Genomic DNA, 19,129 nt, shown 5'->3' on the forward strand with positions numbered 1-19,129 from the left:
CTTTGATTAAAGAGCACCTATTTCATTGCTAAAAACAATGTTATTTTGTGTATTTGGTATAATAGAATGTGTTTGCGTGGTTTATGTGGTTAAAACACATTATTTTCCACATACCGTACTTTTTTGCAGCTCCATATTTCAATCTCTTCATGAAACAGAGCTCTGTTTGCCTGATTGGCTAGCTAATCTGTATGTCGTGATTGGCCTGAATACCTCTGACGTCAGCCAGAAACGTCATTTCAGAACCGCATTTTAGATGTTGTGCAATGAGTTCTGTAAGATGGTTAGTCCAGTAATGCTGTCCAATGCGCAAAGTTACATGACTTTTTTAATGCGCATCTAGGGATTTATTCTGTTAAAGTGTTTCCATCGTAGTCCAAGTGCATGTTTTCTGATCGGATAAGAAATGTATCCAACTCAATCATGCAAATACGTTTTTATGCACATTTTTAGTTTTTATGCGCATCTTGCCATTCCATCCAGTTTTTTATGCGAATCTCCAAAATGTAAATAATGATCAGCTAATCATTTGATCAAAGATCATTAAGGTCTACAAACTGGTACGTGTGACAGCAGCTCTCTCCTGTACTTTTAAAAGAAAAGCAAAAGGGTTTTGCTTTTAAGAAAGGAATCTTCTAAGCTTAGAGAACTGAATTCACCCCAATATGTGGTTTACACCCTATCCACCTGTGATGAAAGAACGCTGTAATAGCGAATGACAAAGCAAGACTATGCTGAAGCTTTGAAGAGCAGTGTGTATCAACTATTCTGAAGAGGCCTTAAAAACACACCGCACAACATAAATGACATCTTTACTTTCCGGTTTTCACATCATGCAACTTTTACAAGCCTCTCCTTCTCGAACACCTTTTAATACATTGGGAGAAGAACACAAGCCACATTAAAACAAAGACACAGTTGGCTTTTTTGTCTTCTGCCTGGATGCTTTATTTCGTTTTTTTTCTTCTGTAATCAGTGTGTGAAAAGGACCTTTGAGGCACTAATATACACCCTTTAGGTACAAAGGTGGATTGTATTTTCTAAAAGGGTAATGCCCTAAGAACAGCTTTTGTACCTTTATTTTTAAGAGTGCACAATGTGTCCCCTTTTAAGATGAGATCAGCATAAGGGTCACGTTTTATACCTTACTGAATTTTTAGTTCAGTTCTATTTATAGGGGTGAAGAGCAACAGTAATTAACACATTCAGATCCAAGTAATTAAAAAGCTGAGCTTCACAGCAGGTAAATCTGTTGCAGGGACTAGTGTGTTAGCTCATGTTATAGGTTGCTTTGTATCTTTGCTGTGGATACCTGAAGTAACAGCTGAGGAACGTTCTTTAGACAGGCAGATTTCCTAAATGCTTCAGAAAGATCTAGAAACCCTCTGGAGATAATAAACCTTAAGTTAAGTATAGATCTGTTTATTTTTTTTGCATCCACGAGGGTCATCTTACAGTGCGCGTGATGCAAAATTCGTCATCAGAATAGTATGCACACTATTTTTGTAATCGCGTGTACTTTGTACGAATAGGTCACGTATGCCGTAGGTCAGAATGCTGCAAGCGCACCACAGGTCATGTGACAAGAACAAACCAATCAGCTTCCTCACCTTTTCCGTAAATTTGAAACCTCAGCAGAAAAATAAAGAAGCAGCTCATAATTGCGGTCCAACAACAGACGCCTCAGGAGCGCAACTGCCCAAGCGCTTTGGAAGGAAGGAGAAAGCGGGGCGCCTAGTGGTGCACCTAGCGGTTTCCACACATTTTTAGGCGTGACATGTAAACGACTCCTTATTCATCATATTCAAATTTGACAATATATATGGACATGCCAAATTGTTATGTTGTTTGGCGAACACAAACAGCTAGTTAACTCTTTCACCGCCAGCGTTTTTAAAAAAAGTTGCCAGCCAGCGCCAGCGTTTTTCATGATTTTCACCAAAGTTTAATGCCTTCCAGAAAATGTTCTTCTTTAAATATATAAACATACAATATACCAAATGAAAGAACAGACCCTCTGCTTTCAAACAAAAAAAACCGTTTCATTCTACCTTTAGTGGTTCTTTTGCAATCAGCTTTTGAATATGGGTAGGTTTTTGCAAAAACACCATATTTTGAGCAAAAAGCAGAAATAATTCCATTTTTATGACGGACTTTTCATAGAGATCCGATTCAGAGCGATCTTTAAAACAGACACGGACATGCAGCAGCTTGGCATAGGGCAATACTTCCGGTTTTAAAAAGTTGCGGAAGGGCGCCACCTGGTGGATAATAGCGGTATTGCGGAAAGACGGAATATCTCGTCATTGGCGGGGAAGCGTTTTCTCTTAATTGACGAGAAATCTCGTCAATGGCGGGGAAAGAGTTAAAGAGCTATAATTAACAGAGCAAAATTTGATAATTTCACAAATTATTAAGTATGGTAAAATTTAGTAAATTCACTGTGATACATGGTCTTTCATGGCTTACTCTCACAGTATAATACTTATAATAATTGTGTTTTTTTTTTCTTTTGGTTGCCACTGTACATATAGTGGTTTCAACAAGTGCAAGTTGGCACAAATTTCTTTCTCTTTTTTACTTGTGCGGAAGAAATCAATGCATCATGCCGTGTCAGCCCCATTGCTGATGTAATGTGCTCTGTAAGCAGAGAAATCTGCACCAAACAGCACCACGAGGGTCCCTAAGAGAAGCCAATCAAAGCAGAAACAGACGCCTCAGTCAAAGTAAACATGCCAGCCTAAAAAAATTGTTTTTATCAAGTGTAAAACTAGGGCATGATAGAGTATGTCAGGACGTGCACAAGCTCTCCAATCCAACATTTACCTCCTAATGACAGAAAATGAATAGTGAGCATCTTCAAATTACTCAATCGACACAATGAGCTAAAGCGATGGTCTTAATTAAATATCGAAAACACATCGTTTAGGGAATTATTGATGGTTCACCCTAATCATCTGCATATTTCTGCTGGCCCTTGGTCACGGTGGGAGAATTTGGGGGTGGGCCTGAAAAGCGGAACCGAGTGGAGGCACTGGCTTAATTCGGTGAGACTAATGGTATTTGAAAGCCCTTCTTTTCCTGTCATGGACTAAGGATGTGCATGCCAATCAAGGTACAGAGCAAACAGATTTTTATAGATGCAGCCACGACAATGGAGAAAAGAAGACTGTCCAAATCTCTGGCATGTGAGATCATTTATAAGAGCAGATTTGTAAAAGAGTATGCCATTTTTGCATTATTCCACTATGATAAATCAAAATTTTTCTGATCTTTTATTAACAATCATACATGCTGAAGATTCATAACTTGTACAGCTCAAAGGTTTCTCCCTTAAATATGTATTTCAGACCTTGCGAAAAGTGTAGCACTTTCAACTATACTGCACTGTACTGGTCCATTACCAAAACACAAAAGTATTGAGAAATACTTCTGACGTAGAAAGCCCAGGAGAGCACACTTATGGAAAATTCATGTTTTTGATGTCGCACCAGCTAGAAACATTTCATACATTTCCACCGAACGGGATGTAAGACGGCTCTTTCTGTACAGAGGTCGATTGTGCTTCAGTTTATCTGTCAGAAACCTCTTATTTTCCTCTGGGATGAGATTTGACAGCGCCTCAAAACATTGTGACAAGCGAGTGAGATTGTTAGTCATGTTTTGACTACAAACTGAGTTCATTCCAGACACAGATTTCACAGCGGCTGAAAATTTCCCCCAATTCATGCAGCTATCAACAAACTCGACCTCAATACCACAGTCAATGATTTACCTGTCTTACTATAATAATGGCTGCTATTTAGGTGAAATTGGTCCATAAAAGGGGGCTGGAACAAAAACTCAGGGTTACAAACACAGTGTTATTAAGATGATGATGTGCTGAATACAGTATATGAACAGTTATGTCATCACATTGATCCCCAAATTCAGTTATTATTACTTTTCTTGCAATTACAATTCCTAGATCTGCATCTCTAGAAAATTATCCATATAATTCTGCCAAATTAAAACACCTGTACAGATTCATACAATAAGAATCCTGATTATTGTATTTTCCTAATTCTATTAACACATTTTAATTTGTATCAAATCAGTGTGGCAACTGCATTTCACACAATACAGTATTCTGCTTTACAGATGTAAAGTGCATGAGAGATAATTGAAGGTCTTGCAACAAAGGAGTGTAAATATTTGCATGCAGTTTGCTGACTAAATGGATGTATTTGAACCGCATTGATTGCCAAGAGAACCATCTGCCTATACAGCAGCAGAATTTTTTTTCCAGAAATCCTGGAATGTTTGGTCTCGTCTGCAGAGTGAGACACATGAAACAGACAGACAAAGGGCAAGAGAGAGATATAATATATGGCAACAACAACAAACTTGCATTTCCCCCAGACATACGTTCTTCTCCCACACAAAAACAGAATTTTATTCAAAATAGGTATAAATTCAGTGAAATTCCGCGTTAACACTAGATTCCGTGTAAATATGCCAATTCCGCGATTCCGTCTGCGAATCCGTGATCGCAGAAATTATAGGGCCCTATGTGAGAAAAGTACGGGGGAGGTGATAAATAGGAGGAGGGAGGGTTAAAAGTACAGTAGAGCTACTATGGTACAGTATGGTATGGTATGGTAGTAAAATGAATGCACTATGGTATGTACATACAATTATAGATTGTAAATTCAGACTTAACCCTCATAAGCCCCGATTTTCCTGTATACGTTAGAGTTCCGTGGGGGTCAAAATGACCCCAGAAATTGATAGAGTAATTACAAAAATATATACATTTTAATGATACAAATAAGATATCTTTTTTTGTTTACTTCCCATCTATACATTAATGCTGTGTTTTGGGAGATAGGAAGTACTTTTGTACCTGTTTATCACTAAATTCCTGTAAAATATAATAAAAAAAATCACATAAATTATGATTTAAATTGTTTTTAGATATTTATGTGTTGAATTCAGCCATCTGCTGGCTAAAAAAAAACATAAAAGAATTACAGTTTAGGAAATAAATAATATTGACCAGCGAGGCCCATAGAGACCCATTCATTTCACTGGATGTGGCCAACTGCTCCCATCACTACTTTCGTGATACATTTTGTGAATTTATGTATATATAAACATTAGAAAGGACATTAAAAATAAATATTATTTGAAATAGTAGAATCTTTGTAGTTTTTGATGCATTTTGAAATGTCTGTTTTTACAAAATGCCACAGAAATTTGACTGAATGTAAGGATGTGTCTGCGTGTGTACATGTTTGTGTGTGACTTTGTTTTCTATGCGTGTCTTTGCCTTTTGTGTATGTGTGTTTGTGCATGTGTGTGTGTGTGTGTGTATGCGTGCATGTGTGCACACACCTGTGTGAGCATTAGAGGCCACCAATTTATTTAATCTTTGTTTTGCATCTGTGGCTGTTTTTTGCCAAATTCTGTAAAAAATGCTCTTTGTGGCAGTCATACCTTTGTGTGTTTGTGATTGAGCATGTATTTTCTATATTGCATTTATGGTCTACCAGGCCTTCTTTTTTTGTGTTGAAATTCTCAGATTTATTCTGGATGCATAGTTTTTTTTACAAATAAAAAGAAAAGAAAAAAAGGATTTGTTTGCATTTCCCATTCATTTTCAATTGGAGTCATTTTGACCCCAAGGGCCTCTTTTGGTAACATTATTTTTTTACATTTTATCTTTAGAATGACCAAATTAAGCCCAGTTTTTTATATGAATATTGAAAGATAATCTAAGAGTCACAAAATCTTATTCCACCCAGATTAAGGGAACCATTTTTTTTTTAACTAATGAAAAGTGGCTTGGGGTCCAAATGAGTTAAAATGAGATTATTTCACCTCTCTGGGGCCTGAAAGAAGTAGTGATGTCCAATGTCTTATTCATGAGCAATAAATGATTCCAGTGAGTTACTGAAGATTACTCAGTGTGACTTTCACATGTGTGCAGGTTACATGATCTCACTGTATTAATGGGTGACAATATGCTGGTGATGGAGCACAGGTATTAATACGATCACATTAATACAAGTAACGGAGGATGACATTTATGATAAACGAAGATTAAAAAGAATGATTTGTTCACGAATTTTGCTACAAAAACACAAACACTCTAAATTCTGATATTTACACCAAAGCTAGAAGACTAAACGCTTTTGTAAGCTTTAAAAATAATAAAATACTTCAAATGTGCAACAACATGACCGTGAGTAAATGCTCATGTGTGAAAGGTGAACTATTCCTTTAAGTGTTCCTATGTGAATGTGTTTTTATTTTGCATGAGGGTGTCCCATGGGCTCTGACCTCCTCAAGGAGAGATGCTTGTTTAGTGCTTGGAGGATGTGAAATTAACGCAGTGGAAAGATACTAGAAAGAAGACCGTCTACGTCCTATTCTTCAAATTCATCAAAAAAACATCATAAAAGTCAAATATTCACAATTGTAGTACAAGTAAACACTTAAAAAAGTTCCAATGGTAATCATAATTTTCCGAAATGCCATATTTACTGCAGTAAAATTATAATAGCGCTTCACAATAAAGTTTTTTAACATTAATAAATGCATTAGCTAACATGAACCAAGAATAGTAATATAGCTTTTCAGCATTTATTAATCTTTGATAAAGTACATTAATGCTAATACACTTGTTTATGAAAGTTCAAAGTGTATTCTCTGTTAACTGTATGATTTTGTGCTTATCATGGACATGCATTTCGCATAAGTGAACATAAGATCACAAGTGGACAACGAAGGTAAACAGGTGTGAAACGCTTTGAGCTCGTCCACTTTCAACTACATTCAGGGGCAGTCGAAAACACATAAGACCGGATTGGTTTTGTGGTGTAGACGCTCACGTGGTCAAAAGTGTGTGCGCAGCCACAAAAGACCGCCTACTCCCGACTTTTAGATCTAATGTGTAATGTACTGAGCACATCTAGTGTGAAACCACAGTGTTCAGCGCAGTCTTTAGGCTGTCATGATAAAACTAAAGCAGCGCTCTCCGCCTCTTTTTTGTTTTATTTCACTTATAGAAATTAAAAGCCCATAGCACATTTTCCAACTGTTTCTCTAAAGGGTTAAATATATACAAGATAAAGATTTACTCAGTGACTGCCAGAATTATGCAATCCACCATTACCTCCAACAAATAAACAACATATGCATAAAACAAGTAGATTGATCTGAATTTAAATAAGAAATATGTTGATTTATTTCGTACAGGGCGGAGAGTGAAGAACATCTGGCAACAGTGTGGTTTTGAATATTTGCTTTCTTTTAAATTACTGAAAGTCATAGTGACTGTTTAACACACACTTTAAAAGCATCACATTCATAATTTTCTGGTAAAATGTCACTTTTTCGCGTCAATCCACAAGCATTTAAACCATAAACAATGGACTATCACTTTAATTGAGCACGAGCAGAGCAGCAAAAATAGACCCGACATGAAACGATCATGGCACTGCTGCTTCAGCGTCGCTCCTGCTATGCAAGCACGCACTGCTGACCTGTACGTTGTGCATGCCCTAACTTGTTAACATGGGCGCTGAAAAAATATGCGCTGCTCAGGCATGCGGTGTTAAACCACCTTAAGACCATCCCTTCAAAGTAAACAGGACAGAAGAGGACAAAAGTGGACAAAAGAAATGGATTAAAAATACCAGGTGTGAACAGGAATGTGTCTCTCGTCATTTGTGATCTGATCGACCAAAACGCATCTTAAAATGTGCTCTTAATACCAGGTGTAAACAGGGCCTGAAGGGGCCAAAACACCACAGATCCTAACACATGCATGTAAATTGCTTTAACTTTATATGCTTTTCTCATACTTGTTAGATGTCACATGATCTTAGATGTCACACATTGACCTCAGATGGTTTTGTTTTGCTGCACTTAAAGTTTGTAAAAATAAATATTTGTACAAGAACAAAAAGAGCTGAACATTGCAGCCAACTGAAAGAAAACTATAATGCCAGTGTTAAAAAATCTCCTAAAATAAACGCTATGTCAATGATACAAACTCCACACATTATTCACACTACAACCAAAAAAGCTCCCTTAAAATTTATACTGTGTTAAAAAAATCCTATAGAAATATTATAATATTTTTAAACTTTTCATTATGCAGTTTAAAAAATAATATTGCATTATGGAACATCCTAAAATCATAGCTTAGTGTTTATTTTATTACATTAACAAGCTGTCATCTCATTCTACTGCTTCTCTGACGTTTCATTTTTAAAGAAAAATTACTATATAAGGAAGTAATTATTAATGAAAAAAATGGATACACCACATGCTCTTGACCACAGTGGTAAAGTATCATCTATAAGTATAAACTCAAAAGCAGAACTCTTTACAGCAGTGCATCTTTACCTAAACCACTCAAGAACAACTTTCAGTGATATTAACTCCAAAAGATTTAATACGTTAGCAATATGAAGATTCCTGAGATGCAGGTAATAGACACAGAAGATGGCGAGGAGGAGATGAATGTCTATGCCAACACAGAAGAATTAAACATTTATGATGTCTGTATTATGTCCGGAACAGACAACTCAGACACCAAGAGAAAACAAACATCGCAACACACAGGTACAGAGATTCAATTTATTATGAAACAGTGCATCCAGTACTGCAGCTGAAAGTTTATAGACCTTTTTGAAATATTATCTTGTCCAATGTTTATATAAAACAGTTAAATAATGTTTATTTAAAAAGACCAAATATTAGACCTGCCCTTCAAATCAAGCAGAAATGTTTTAAACATTTTGTAAAGCTTCAAAAATATTTAAGCACAACTGTATCTAAAGAAGATTAATCTCTGTCATTTTCAGGAAGTGAGTGTGCGAGGATGATAAGTTACAGATCAGTTTCAGTGTGTTTGGCGTTGATGTGTGTTCTTCTACTGACTGCAGTCATAGTGCTGCGTATCCTGATCAATACAAACAATCAACAGTTTAACATCAAGAACAAAAACCTCACTGAAGAGAGAGACCAGCTACATACCAAATATACCAACATCACAAAAGAGAAAGACCAGCTACTAACCAAATATACCAAAATCACAAAAGAGAAAGACCAGCTACAGACCAAATATACCAACATCAGAGAAGAGAGAGACCAGCTACAGACCAAATATATCAACATCAGAGAAGAGAGAGACCAGCTACAAACCAAATATACCAGCATCACAGAAGAGAGAGACCAGCTACAAACAAAATATACCAACATCACAGAAGAGAGAGACCAGCTACTAACCAAGTATACCAACATCACAGAAGAGAGAGACCAGTTACTTTCAAAGTCCGAAAACTTGACAACAAAAAATGATAGATTATTAACCAACAACAGCATCCTTAATAAAAAAAGAGAGCAGTTAACTCAACAGATAAATACAATGATGGAGATTCTAAATGCAGGTACTCTTAAAATAAATTATACCGTACAAAAATGAATAAAAACCATAATAGACTGCATTATTCATTGTGTGTGAGGTTGGGGGGTTGTTGGGCTAATAGAATTGTTTGTGTTTACAGCTGGATGGATTTACTATCAGTCCAGTTTGTACATCAATTCATCTGAGTGGAAGAGCTGGACTGAGAGCAGAAGATACTGTAGAGAGAGAGGAGCAGATCTGATCATCATTAACAACAGAGAGGAACAAGTGAGTGAAAGAGGTTTTGTTGCAGGTGAAGGGGTCAGTTGTGTGTTATAATGCAAATGTATTATTTCATCTTCTCAGGATTTTATTACGAAGAATTATGGTGAGGATGTACACTGGATTGGTTTGTCTGACAATGATGAGAAGGATGGATTGGTTACTAACAGCCCACTGAACGTTACCATGTGAGAAATCACTAAATTTAACTGATTATTATCCAATAAATGATTTTCACAGTCAGTATCATATCACACAGAAAACAACACTGAAGATTTAATGATGATCTGTTGTTTCAGGTCCTGGGAGTCTAGAGAAACCAGTTACCAAACTAAAGGCTGTGCTTGGTCTGATTATTTAGGGTGGAATCATGGGGTGTCATGTTATAGTGCTCAAAAATTTATTTGTGAAAGAAATATTTTTAATTGAGTTGCTTAATGTGAAAAAATTCAGTAAATTGCAAACACCCACAGGATTTTGTGCATGAACACCAGTGAGACTATCTGAGGAGGGCAAAGATTAAGTGAGTTGAGTCAAACATACACTTATTAGAGGGCTTTTGTAAAACTTTTTAAACACGCATTTTAGTCTTGAACAAAGATAAGCCCTGTCTACAAAACCATCCCTTGATTTTCAAGTTACTGTATGTGAATAACCTTTTGATTGTACATGATACATTCTAATTAATGAAGCTTTTTAGTAAAATTTACTAAATTTACCTAAAATGTGCTTTTAGCTTTTGTGTATTTAGTCAGTGTTTAATGTTGTGGATCAATGTGAATAACATATGTAACCTACAAGATAATGATAATAAAGGTTTTTAAACAAGTTTCAAACATTCCTTTATCTGCCATTAGTCAGATAAACAGATAGCTGCACCCCAAACCATTGGTTAAGGCAATAGTGCTTTTTCACCGTCAGCCCAAATTGTTCTAAGAATTATAAGGAACGGTTACAGTATATGTTTTCACGTGAGCCTGGTTTGGCACAGCATGACTTCAAACCTTTCTCGTCCCAGAATTCTCAGCACGGTTGTAAAGGCAGTGTTTCCCAACCCTGTTCCTGAACGCACTCCAACAGTTTTGGATGTCTCCAACATCTGAGCCCATTATTTCCCACCTTAAAATGAGATTATTTCACCTCTCTGGTGCCTGAGAGGAGTAGTGATGTCCATCTAGTAGTGAGTTAGATTAGTGTTTCCCAATCCTGGTCCTAGGCACCCCCTCCCAGAAAGTTTTAGATGTCTCCTTATTTAAAACACCTGATTCGACTCATCAGCCTCCTTCCAAAATGGTAAACACGTGTCCCTAACAAGCTGATGAGTTAAATCAGGTGTGTTAAATAAGGAAACATCTAAAACTTTCTTGGAGGGGGTGCCCGAGGACCAGGGTTGGGAAACACTGAGTTAAGCACTATTCGGACAGGATTAGTTTTCCAAACAACGTTTGAGTTTCAACGTGTCTCCCAGGACGTCTGTGATTTTATGTACCGATTCGGACGGGATTAAAATGATGCAGGCTATTCCAGTGATGGGAGTGTCTGTTTCTTCATTTGGGAGTTGCAGAAGAGCACGTGCTCTGGATACGCGTGTTTGTAATGTTTAATATTTTGCTTTAAATGTAAAATTATGACAGAACATGTCATATATTAATTTAATTTTAACAAATCAAAAAAATATATACAAATCCTACTAAAGTAACGTTAGCCTACGTGTTTTATATAACTGTCTGCTTATAATAAACCCAAAGAAATGAAGAAATAATGATTAATAACAATTTATTATCTTTATTAATTAACATTAACATTCCGGAGTTGAACAATTTTGAAAGGAGTTTCTTATAACGTTAATGATATTACAGTGGCCAGTCTTAACAGTGTTTGATATTCAGCTTATTTTATTTTGCCGAATGCGAAAAAACATCCATATCTGAATGAATGGGACTCAGGAAATACAATATAGGCGCATTAGTAAGACCTTACGGCAGATCAAGTTGGCCAAAACACGAAATGAACCGCGTTTTCAAAAGATATTGCGGGCAAACACAGACATTTGCATCCGGATGGGTTTAAATTTCTCAGAGGACCTCTGAGTTTGGCGAAAAGCAGTAGGTAAATTGCTCTGGAATTCTTACGGAGGCCGTCAGAGAAAAACACAGACATGGCCGATTCGGACGGGATTAAAAACACAGAGGACCTCTAATGGCGCTTTTCCATTGCATAGTACCCCACGGTTTGGTTTAGTTTGGGTCGGGTCAGCTTACTTTTGGGAGCTTTTCCATTGGGTGCAGTACGTAGTACCCGATACATACCCGATTGCATGTGGGTGTCCCATGGGCTCTGACCTCCTCAATGAGTACGTTTACATGCACAGAATAAGCGGATAACTATTAAAAATCTGCTAATTATAGAAAACTGTTTTCATGCGTTTACATGCAAATCAATAAGCCGGCTATGCAGACAACTGCGTTTACATGGGACTTGCAGAATTATCAGTTTTCTCGCAGGCAGTGACGTCACCACCTATACACAATAGTCGTTCAAAAAGTCAACGGCATATCTGTCTAAAGCTGTACTGTTGTATCTCTTCTCGTGTCTGCTGAACCTGTAAATGTAACATAAGCTTCTATTTTAACAGTTTCTCTGCCAACTGCTTTAGTCCAGCAGAGACTTTAATGCGTTACTTTGCGCTTACTTCCGCGTGTGACGTTTCTCTTTCATACGCGGAGACATGCGCACATGGACAAAACCGTGAGAAAGTGGGTTAAGGTGTTTACATCCCACGCGAAATCGGCGTAATTTGCACAAAACTATCTGTGCCGATCGGTTTTTGCTTTCGCCGTTTATGGGCTTTCCCCGATTCAAGAAAACCGCTTTACGCGTTTACATGACCCAATGTGTTATCAGTTTATTAAGCATAATCGGCGTAAGACTGTGCATGTAAACGCAGTCACTGAGAGATGCTTATTTAGCTTGTTTTGAGACTAACACAATGGAAATATACTAGAAAGAAGACTGTCTACCATCAAATTCTTTTAGCCAATCAAAAAACACCCTAAGGCTGCAGTCACACCAAAAGCGCTTTAAACGCTTGCAAACGCAAGGCGCGACGCACTGCCTTTTTAAAAAAAAGAGCAGTGCGACGCGGCTTTTCATATTGCTAAGCAACCACCGAGTCAGCTGTCTTGTCAATCAAATATTGAAGCGTGAGCACTCTTTTGCTGTTAACTGTCATATCAGCAGAAACTTTAAAAAGAGGACGCTTGCTCTGACCTTGTTTGAGGATGAGAGGTGCACAAACACGCAGGAGAGAGTGAGCGAGTGGAGTCCGGTTCTTCAAAGCAACTGTAAACTTCCCTCACCACAACGTAAGGCCCGCCCTCTCCCCTCTTTTGATTGGACAATGGAAAGACACGAATGACGTCGGGCGCTTCTCCGCTCTCAGCGCTCCTTCAAAAACGTGTGCGCGGCAGGCGGCAAAAAACCGCAAGGCGCTCGGCGCGCATAAACAGCGCGCAAACGCGCCCTGCCCATAGAATATCATTCAAAAAAGGCGCCTGCAACTGCCATAAACGCTATTGGTGTGACTGGCCCCTAAAAATCAAATATTCACAACTGTAGTAAAAGTAAACACTTACGGTGTAAACGGGTGTGAAATGTTTTTTAGCTCCGATATTGATTCTAGTTTTATTACGGGCACGGTCACTTTCTATCTTTGTTTCCTTGGTTGTTTTCTTTTCCTTGGTTGTTCTAGCTCTGGTTGTTAAATGAGGAATTGGAAGTTTGTTAGTGAATGTTTTCTCAGACATCACGCAGCGTTCAATCCAACACACCTGTGAACTTCAGACGGATGCATGTGATATTAGGTGTTTCTCAATGTCAAGGATGCTTCCTTGGCATGACTGTCCTTCCTTCAGAGGCTAGGCGAGGCTCCTCTTTAGCATTCGGACAACACATAAATGGAACAGGCTAGCAAGTGCACGTCATAATGTGAGTGAAAAGGTGTGCTTTCGGCATTGCGCGCATAGGATTGGGGGTGATTTAAGACCGTGAAGACATATGCATCCTTTCCTGTATATGAGATATTTTTCAGGACACAGTTTTTGTTTCTGGCTTCAGTGGATCCTTCCTTGACATTGAGTACACCTATTGTAACTCGGCGGGGGGTTGGGGGGGGTGTTGGCGGTGGATCTGTGGCATTGGCAGGAACTGTGATTGACAGGCAGTATATACAGCCCTGCGCTGATTGGACCAGATGAACCAGGAGCGGTGGATCTCTAGTGGAGCTCTAGATGGAGGTAGAAGCGAGTTTTTTTAACAGTCTAATTTATGTTGTTCTATTGAAGCATAGTGTCAATTTCAGTAAATATAATCAAAAAACTCTTGCCGACTGCAGCTTTAATTGCCCTGAAATATCAGAGAAAGCTCTTACATATACATCTACAAAATGTTGTGCAGCATATTTACTAAAAACACAAGCAACAGTACTCTCTCATAATATTAGTGCTAACTTAAACCCGTCATTTATCCCGCTCGCGCCTAAAAATTTTTTTATATTTTTCCTATTTAAAACTTGACTCTTCTGTAGAGTCAAGTTTTAAATAGAAAATATATCGAAACTCTGTTGTTATTTTTGGTTATTTGTGAGCGCGATGCTAATGGACTAATGAGATTCAATGGATTGTGCTAAGCAATGCCAAAAGTGCTAGCGCCAGACCCGGAGATCCGCTGAATGGATTCCAAAACGGTTAAAATCAAATGTTTAGGGGAGCTGGAAAATGAACATATATTCAAAAAAAGTGGAGTGTCCCTTTAATGCCAGATGTAAAAAGGGCCTAAAATGCACATAATTTTTTGACATAATTTTAGCTTCTCTCATGCTTTTTAAATGTCACACGATCTTATATGTCACACATTGACCTCAGATGGTTTTTTAGCTGCTCATTCAGTTTGTTAAAATGAAATACAAGCAAAAAAAGAACCAAGCAATGCTGTCAACTAAATGAAAACTATAATGCCAGTCAAAACCTCCACACATCATTAACACTACAACCAAAAAAGCTACCTTAAAATGTATACTGTTAAAGAAATAATAATAATAACAATTCATTAGAAATATTTTTTTTAAACATTTTCATTATGCAGTATAAACAAAGTTATATTGCATTATGTAACATAGAAAAATCATAGCTTAGCTCACATAATGTTAATTTTATTACATTAACAAGCTGTCACGTCATTCTGACTGGTTTACTTTTTCTAGAAAAATGACTAAACGTTAAGGCCAGCGGATACCACATGCTCTTTACCACAGTGTTAAAGTATCATCTATAAGTAAAAGCTCAAAGGCAGAACTATTCACAGCAGTGTAGGACATCTTTACATAAACCACTCAAGAAAAACTTTCAGTGATATTAAATCCAACACACTGACAAGAAAATTGGCAATCTGAACATTCCTGAGATGCAGGTAATAGACACAGAAGATGGTGAGGAGGAGATGAATGTCTATGAAAAATTAAAAATAGAAGAATTAAACACTTATGATGTCTGTATGATGTCCGGAACAGACACCAAGAGAAAACAAACATCTCAACACACAGGTACAGAGACTCAATTTATTATGACAAAGTACATTCAGTACTGCAGCTGTAAGTTCATAGACCTTTTATAATGATGTCTAAACATTGTGCCATTTTTAAATAATACAGTTGAACAAAGTCTATTTAAAAAGCACAACTTTATTTAAAGAAGATTAATCTGTATATCTGTCATCTACAGGTAGTGAGAATGTGATGATGATAAGTTACAGATCAGTTACAGTGTGTTTGGTGCTGCTGTGTGTTCTTCTACTGACTGCAGTCATAGTGCTGTGTGTCCTCATCAAAAACCTCACTAAAGAGAGAGACCAGCTACTAACCAAATATACCAACATCACAGAAGAGCGAGACCAGTTAACTCAGTATATACATTTACGGATGAAAATTCTAAAAGCAGGTATTCTTAAAAACACTTTAACCATATAAAAATAAATTAAACTGTACAAAAATGTATAAATTCATAAACTGCATAATTCTATGTGAGTTGGATTGATGAGCAAATAGAATTGTTTGTGTTTACAGATGGATGGAAGGAATATCAATCTAGTTTGTACTTCATGTCATCTGCGGATAAGACCTGGTATGACAGCAGAAGATACTGTAGAGAGAGAGGAGCAGATCTGATCATCATTAACAACAAAGAGGAACAAGTGAGTGAAAGAGGTTTTGTATTTGCTACAGGTGATAGGGGGTCAGTTGTCTGTTATAATTTAAATATGGTACTTCATCTTCTAAGGATTTTATTAAGAAGATATCTGATAGCACAAAATTCTGGATTGGTTTGTCTGACAGTGATGAGGAAGGCACATGGAAATGGGTTGATGGCAGCACACTGAACACTGAGTGAGAAATCACTAAATTGAACTGATTATTATCCAATAAATGAGTCTCACAGTCAACACTGAATATTTAATGATGATCTGTAGTTTCAGCTTCTGGAGGTCTGGAGAACCCAACAGCAAAAACACTGATGAAGACTGTGTTGAGTCTGCTTCATCAGAATGGAATGATCAGTTATGTGATAGTAATCGAAACTGGATTTGTGAGATAAAAAAATAAAAATAGCTGCTTAATGTGAAAAAAATCATTAAATGGTAAGCGCCCAAGAAATTTTACGCAAAAACACCAGGACCTTTAGGTCATTTTAGAGAGACTATCTGAGCAGGTCAAAGTTTAAGTGATTTGAGTCAAACATATACTTTAAGAGGGCTATATCCTTCATAGTAAAACTTCTGTTTAATTGTTTTATGTTTGAGTTATGTGAATAACATTTGGTTGTACATTATACATTCCAAAAAATTAAGCTTTTTAGTAAAAGTGTGTTAAGTTTTGTGTTTTTATGTGTGTTTGATGTTGTGCACCAGTGTAAGTAACATATGGAGTAACTGGTATGTTGTGATCATTGTTGTTTAGGCTTAAGTTTGTACAGTTTAAGTGTATAAAGGAGCAACCACCAGAACAAATAACATGTGTAAATGTGTAACTGTGCTGTGTTACCTGAAAAATAATTATAATAAAGAAATATAATAAATTTCAAATATCTGGGGCTTTTTTACCATGCATTGGGTGCATGTGCTGCTAAAGCAAAGGCCAACAGTGTAGCCAACATAATATAATTATTTTACTATTATGTTTTATTAGTATTAAATACACAGGAAGTTTTATAAAAACCACGTGCATTGACAAACTACAGATGAAATCATCTGTAACTAGCCTAGGTGCCAGCCGATCTTAGCCCCGCCCACAACATTTTGAAAATGGGAAGATCGGTCTGGGGTTTTTCTGTTGAGGAGCTTCTATGCGAAACCCAAAGCTGGTCGACCAATCAAATTGTCAGGGTGGATTCTGACATTGAGTCTGTTCTAAAAGATATCGACAGAGCAACAGAGAAACGTGATCAAGGCATTTGTTGATCTGAAAGATGTTTTTGCCGTCCTTCCTACGGGATTCGGCAAACGTTTCATTTATCAGCTAGCTCCGATGGTCGCTATGAAGACGGGACATGAAAACCCTATTGTCATTGTTGTTTCTCCTTTGGTCGCACTTATGGAGGACCAAGTTAAAGAAGCAACTGAAATGTGTATCACGGCAAAGCAACTTGGCGTGCATAAAGAGATGGATATAATTAGCGGTCGTTGCCAACGTCTTTTCGGAAGCCCGGAATCGTGGCTGCTGAATAGGTGGAGGGACATGCTAGGCTCCGATATTTTTTGAAGCCAACGTAATGGGTATCGTCGTGGATGAATTCACCTAACGTACAAATGGTAAGAGATAGTCTGACTGTATGACTTAATACTTAATGTTGTAATATAAATGAAATGTTGTAAACATAGTAGGTGTTGATCTACGTTCGCTAGTATGATCACAATGTTAGTGTCATTGTAGCAAAATAACTAGCAGTTAGGTCAGGCTGCTAAAGATGCCGTTTCAACATACGTCACACACTCCGTTACTCTGATTGGTCGTAGGTCTATCCAATTGAGTGCAGAGGCATTTTTCGGTTGAGACACGCCTCATAATCATAGCCCAATGGAGCGGTATCAGACTCAAATTCTGTCTAGAATTGAGTATGACAACGTCAGGCTAATCTTTAACTACACTAAAGCTACAAAAGTTAAAAGTATGATACGGACAATTTGGACAAAAGGGTGAAGTCTGAATGCAGCCCCGGTACAGTGATTTTACCAAGTGAGGAACTTTTAGGGCTTTAACTTTGTGTTATATTTAAGAACAACCATTGAACGTAGTAAACTCACAACATTCTGTAGTTTAAATTATATACTTTTCCATAACAATAACAAGATCTCACTTCATTCTACCGCTTTTCTGACTAGTGACTTTTTCTTTAAATAAATAAATAAAATATATACTTTAGTATATATGTAAGGAAGTACTTATTCAACTTTTGTCAAAAAGTTTTTTTTATCAACCAATAATATATCACATGCTCTAGTATCTTCTATAAATAAAAGCAAAAACGGCAGAAAAGGCATCTTTGCAAGGCTTCCAAAGAATCCTAATTTCAAAAAGAGCTTCTTGGCCGAAGCCGAATAAAATGAAAAAACTCAGCTGAAGGCCCAATACAAGCAAAAAAAAATGTTTTTTCTAATTATTTGGCCAATTTTCTCACCATTGCACAAGTTACATTTTTAGAATGTCCTTTTACTACATTTATTTCACATTATTTAACAATTATTTAACATTCTAGCAGTCATTATAGGGCCTTTTTACACCTGGTCACTTCTTTGATCAGATATGTTAAAACTGTTCTAATTACATTTGACCACATTAATATGTCTTGACTAAACGGGTATTAATCCAATCTTCTATTCCAGTGCAAATTGCAAATAATCATTACTCTGCCTTAAGAAACTTGCAGCAACGCTTATATAGCACTGTATGTTGAGCAGCAGACGCGTACATGCGTGCAAGGTCAAGCAGGAGCAGAGAGAAAGAGTGAGATGACGCAAGATTGACAAACATGACAGAAGAAAAGCGTTAATAAACATTTGTTAATAAACATTTTATTGCTCGTGTTAATATATAAGGGTATTTGTCTTTGTAAGACTTCTAGGAAGTTTTTATTACATACTGCAGTTGCTCTTCATCGTTCCTTTTCTTTTTCATGAGATGAAGCACTAAAGTCTCTCATTTTCCGTGCTTGTGCATTCAGCAGACAAATACCCAGGATCGCCGCTGCCGTGTCTTTCTAATACCCTGCATGGTGTTCAGGATGTCTTGATTTTAAATGATAAATGAAACTTGTAGTGTTTTATTTTTTCGAGTCTTTCTTGGAAACAATAAAATGCTTTCACCAACATGTTTGCTGCATTTGCACGTCTCTCACTCTG

At 37.1% G+C, this 19,129-nt stretch overlaps 2 protein-coding genes across 3 annotated transcripts in view; one reads left to right on the forward strand and one right to left on the reverse strand.

The window, feature by feature from the left end:
* mtus2a (microtubule associated tumor suppressor candidate 2a) overlaps positions 1 to 19,129 on the reverse strand; it is a 93,918-nt gene that overhangs the window by 55,935 nt on the left and 18,854 nt on the right. The gene's annotated exons all lie outside the window — the stretch shown is intronic.
* On the forward strand, positions 8,460 to 15,845 carry LOC135779477 (uncharacterized). Its single transcript, XM_073815983.1, has 5 exons — positions 8,460 to 8,616; positions 8,940 to 9,443; positions 9,561 to 9,713; positions 9,982 to 10,029; positions 15,460 to 15,845. Exons 1-5 carry the CDS (start codon positions 8,460 to 8,462, stop codon positions 15,702 to 15,704), a joined length of 1,107 nt encoding a protein of 368 aa, XP_073672084.1. The 3' UTR covers positions 15,705 to 15,845.

Source organism: Paramisgurnus dabryanus, chromosome 10 (assembly GCF_030506205.2).
Source record: "Paramisgurnus dabryanus chromosome 10, PD_genome_1.1, whole genome shotgun sequence".
NCBI lineage: Eukaryota > Metazoa > Chordata > Actinopteri > Cypriniformes > Cobitidae > Paramisgurnus > Paramisgurnus dabryanus.

Bases quoted from the DNA above. Each gene is read 5' to 3' on its own strand.
- LOC135779477 (XM_073815983.1), top strand. From the start codon at position 8,460: ATGAAGATTCCTGAGATGCAGGTAATAGACACAGAAGATGGCGAGGAG. The intron at 8,617-8,939 runs GTACAGAGATTC...TACTGACTGCAG, and splicing joins ACAAACATCGCAACACACAG to TCATAGTGCTGCGTATCCTG. The intron at 9,714-9,981 runs GTGAAGGGGTCA...CTGTTGTTTCAG, and splicing joins TGAAAGAGGTTTTGTTGCAG to GTCCTGGGAGTCTAGAGAAA.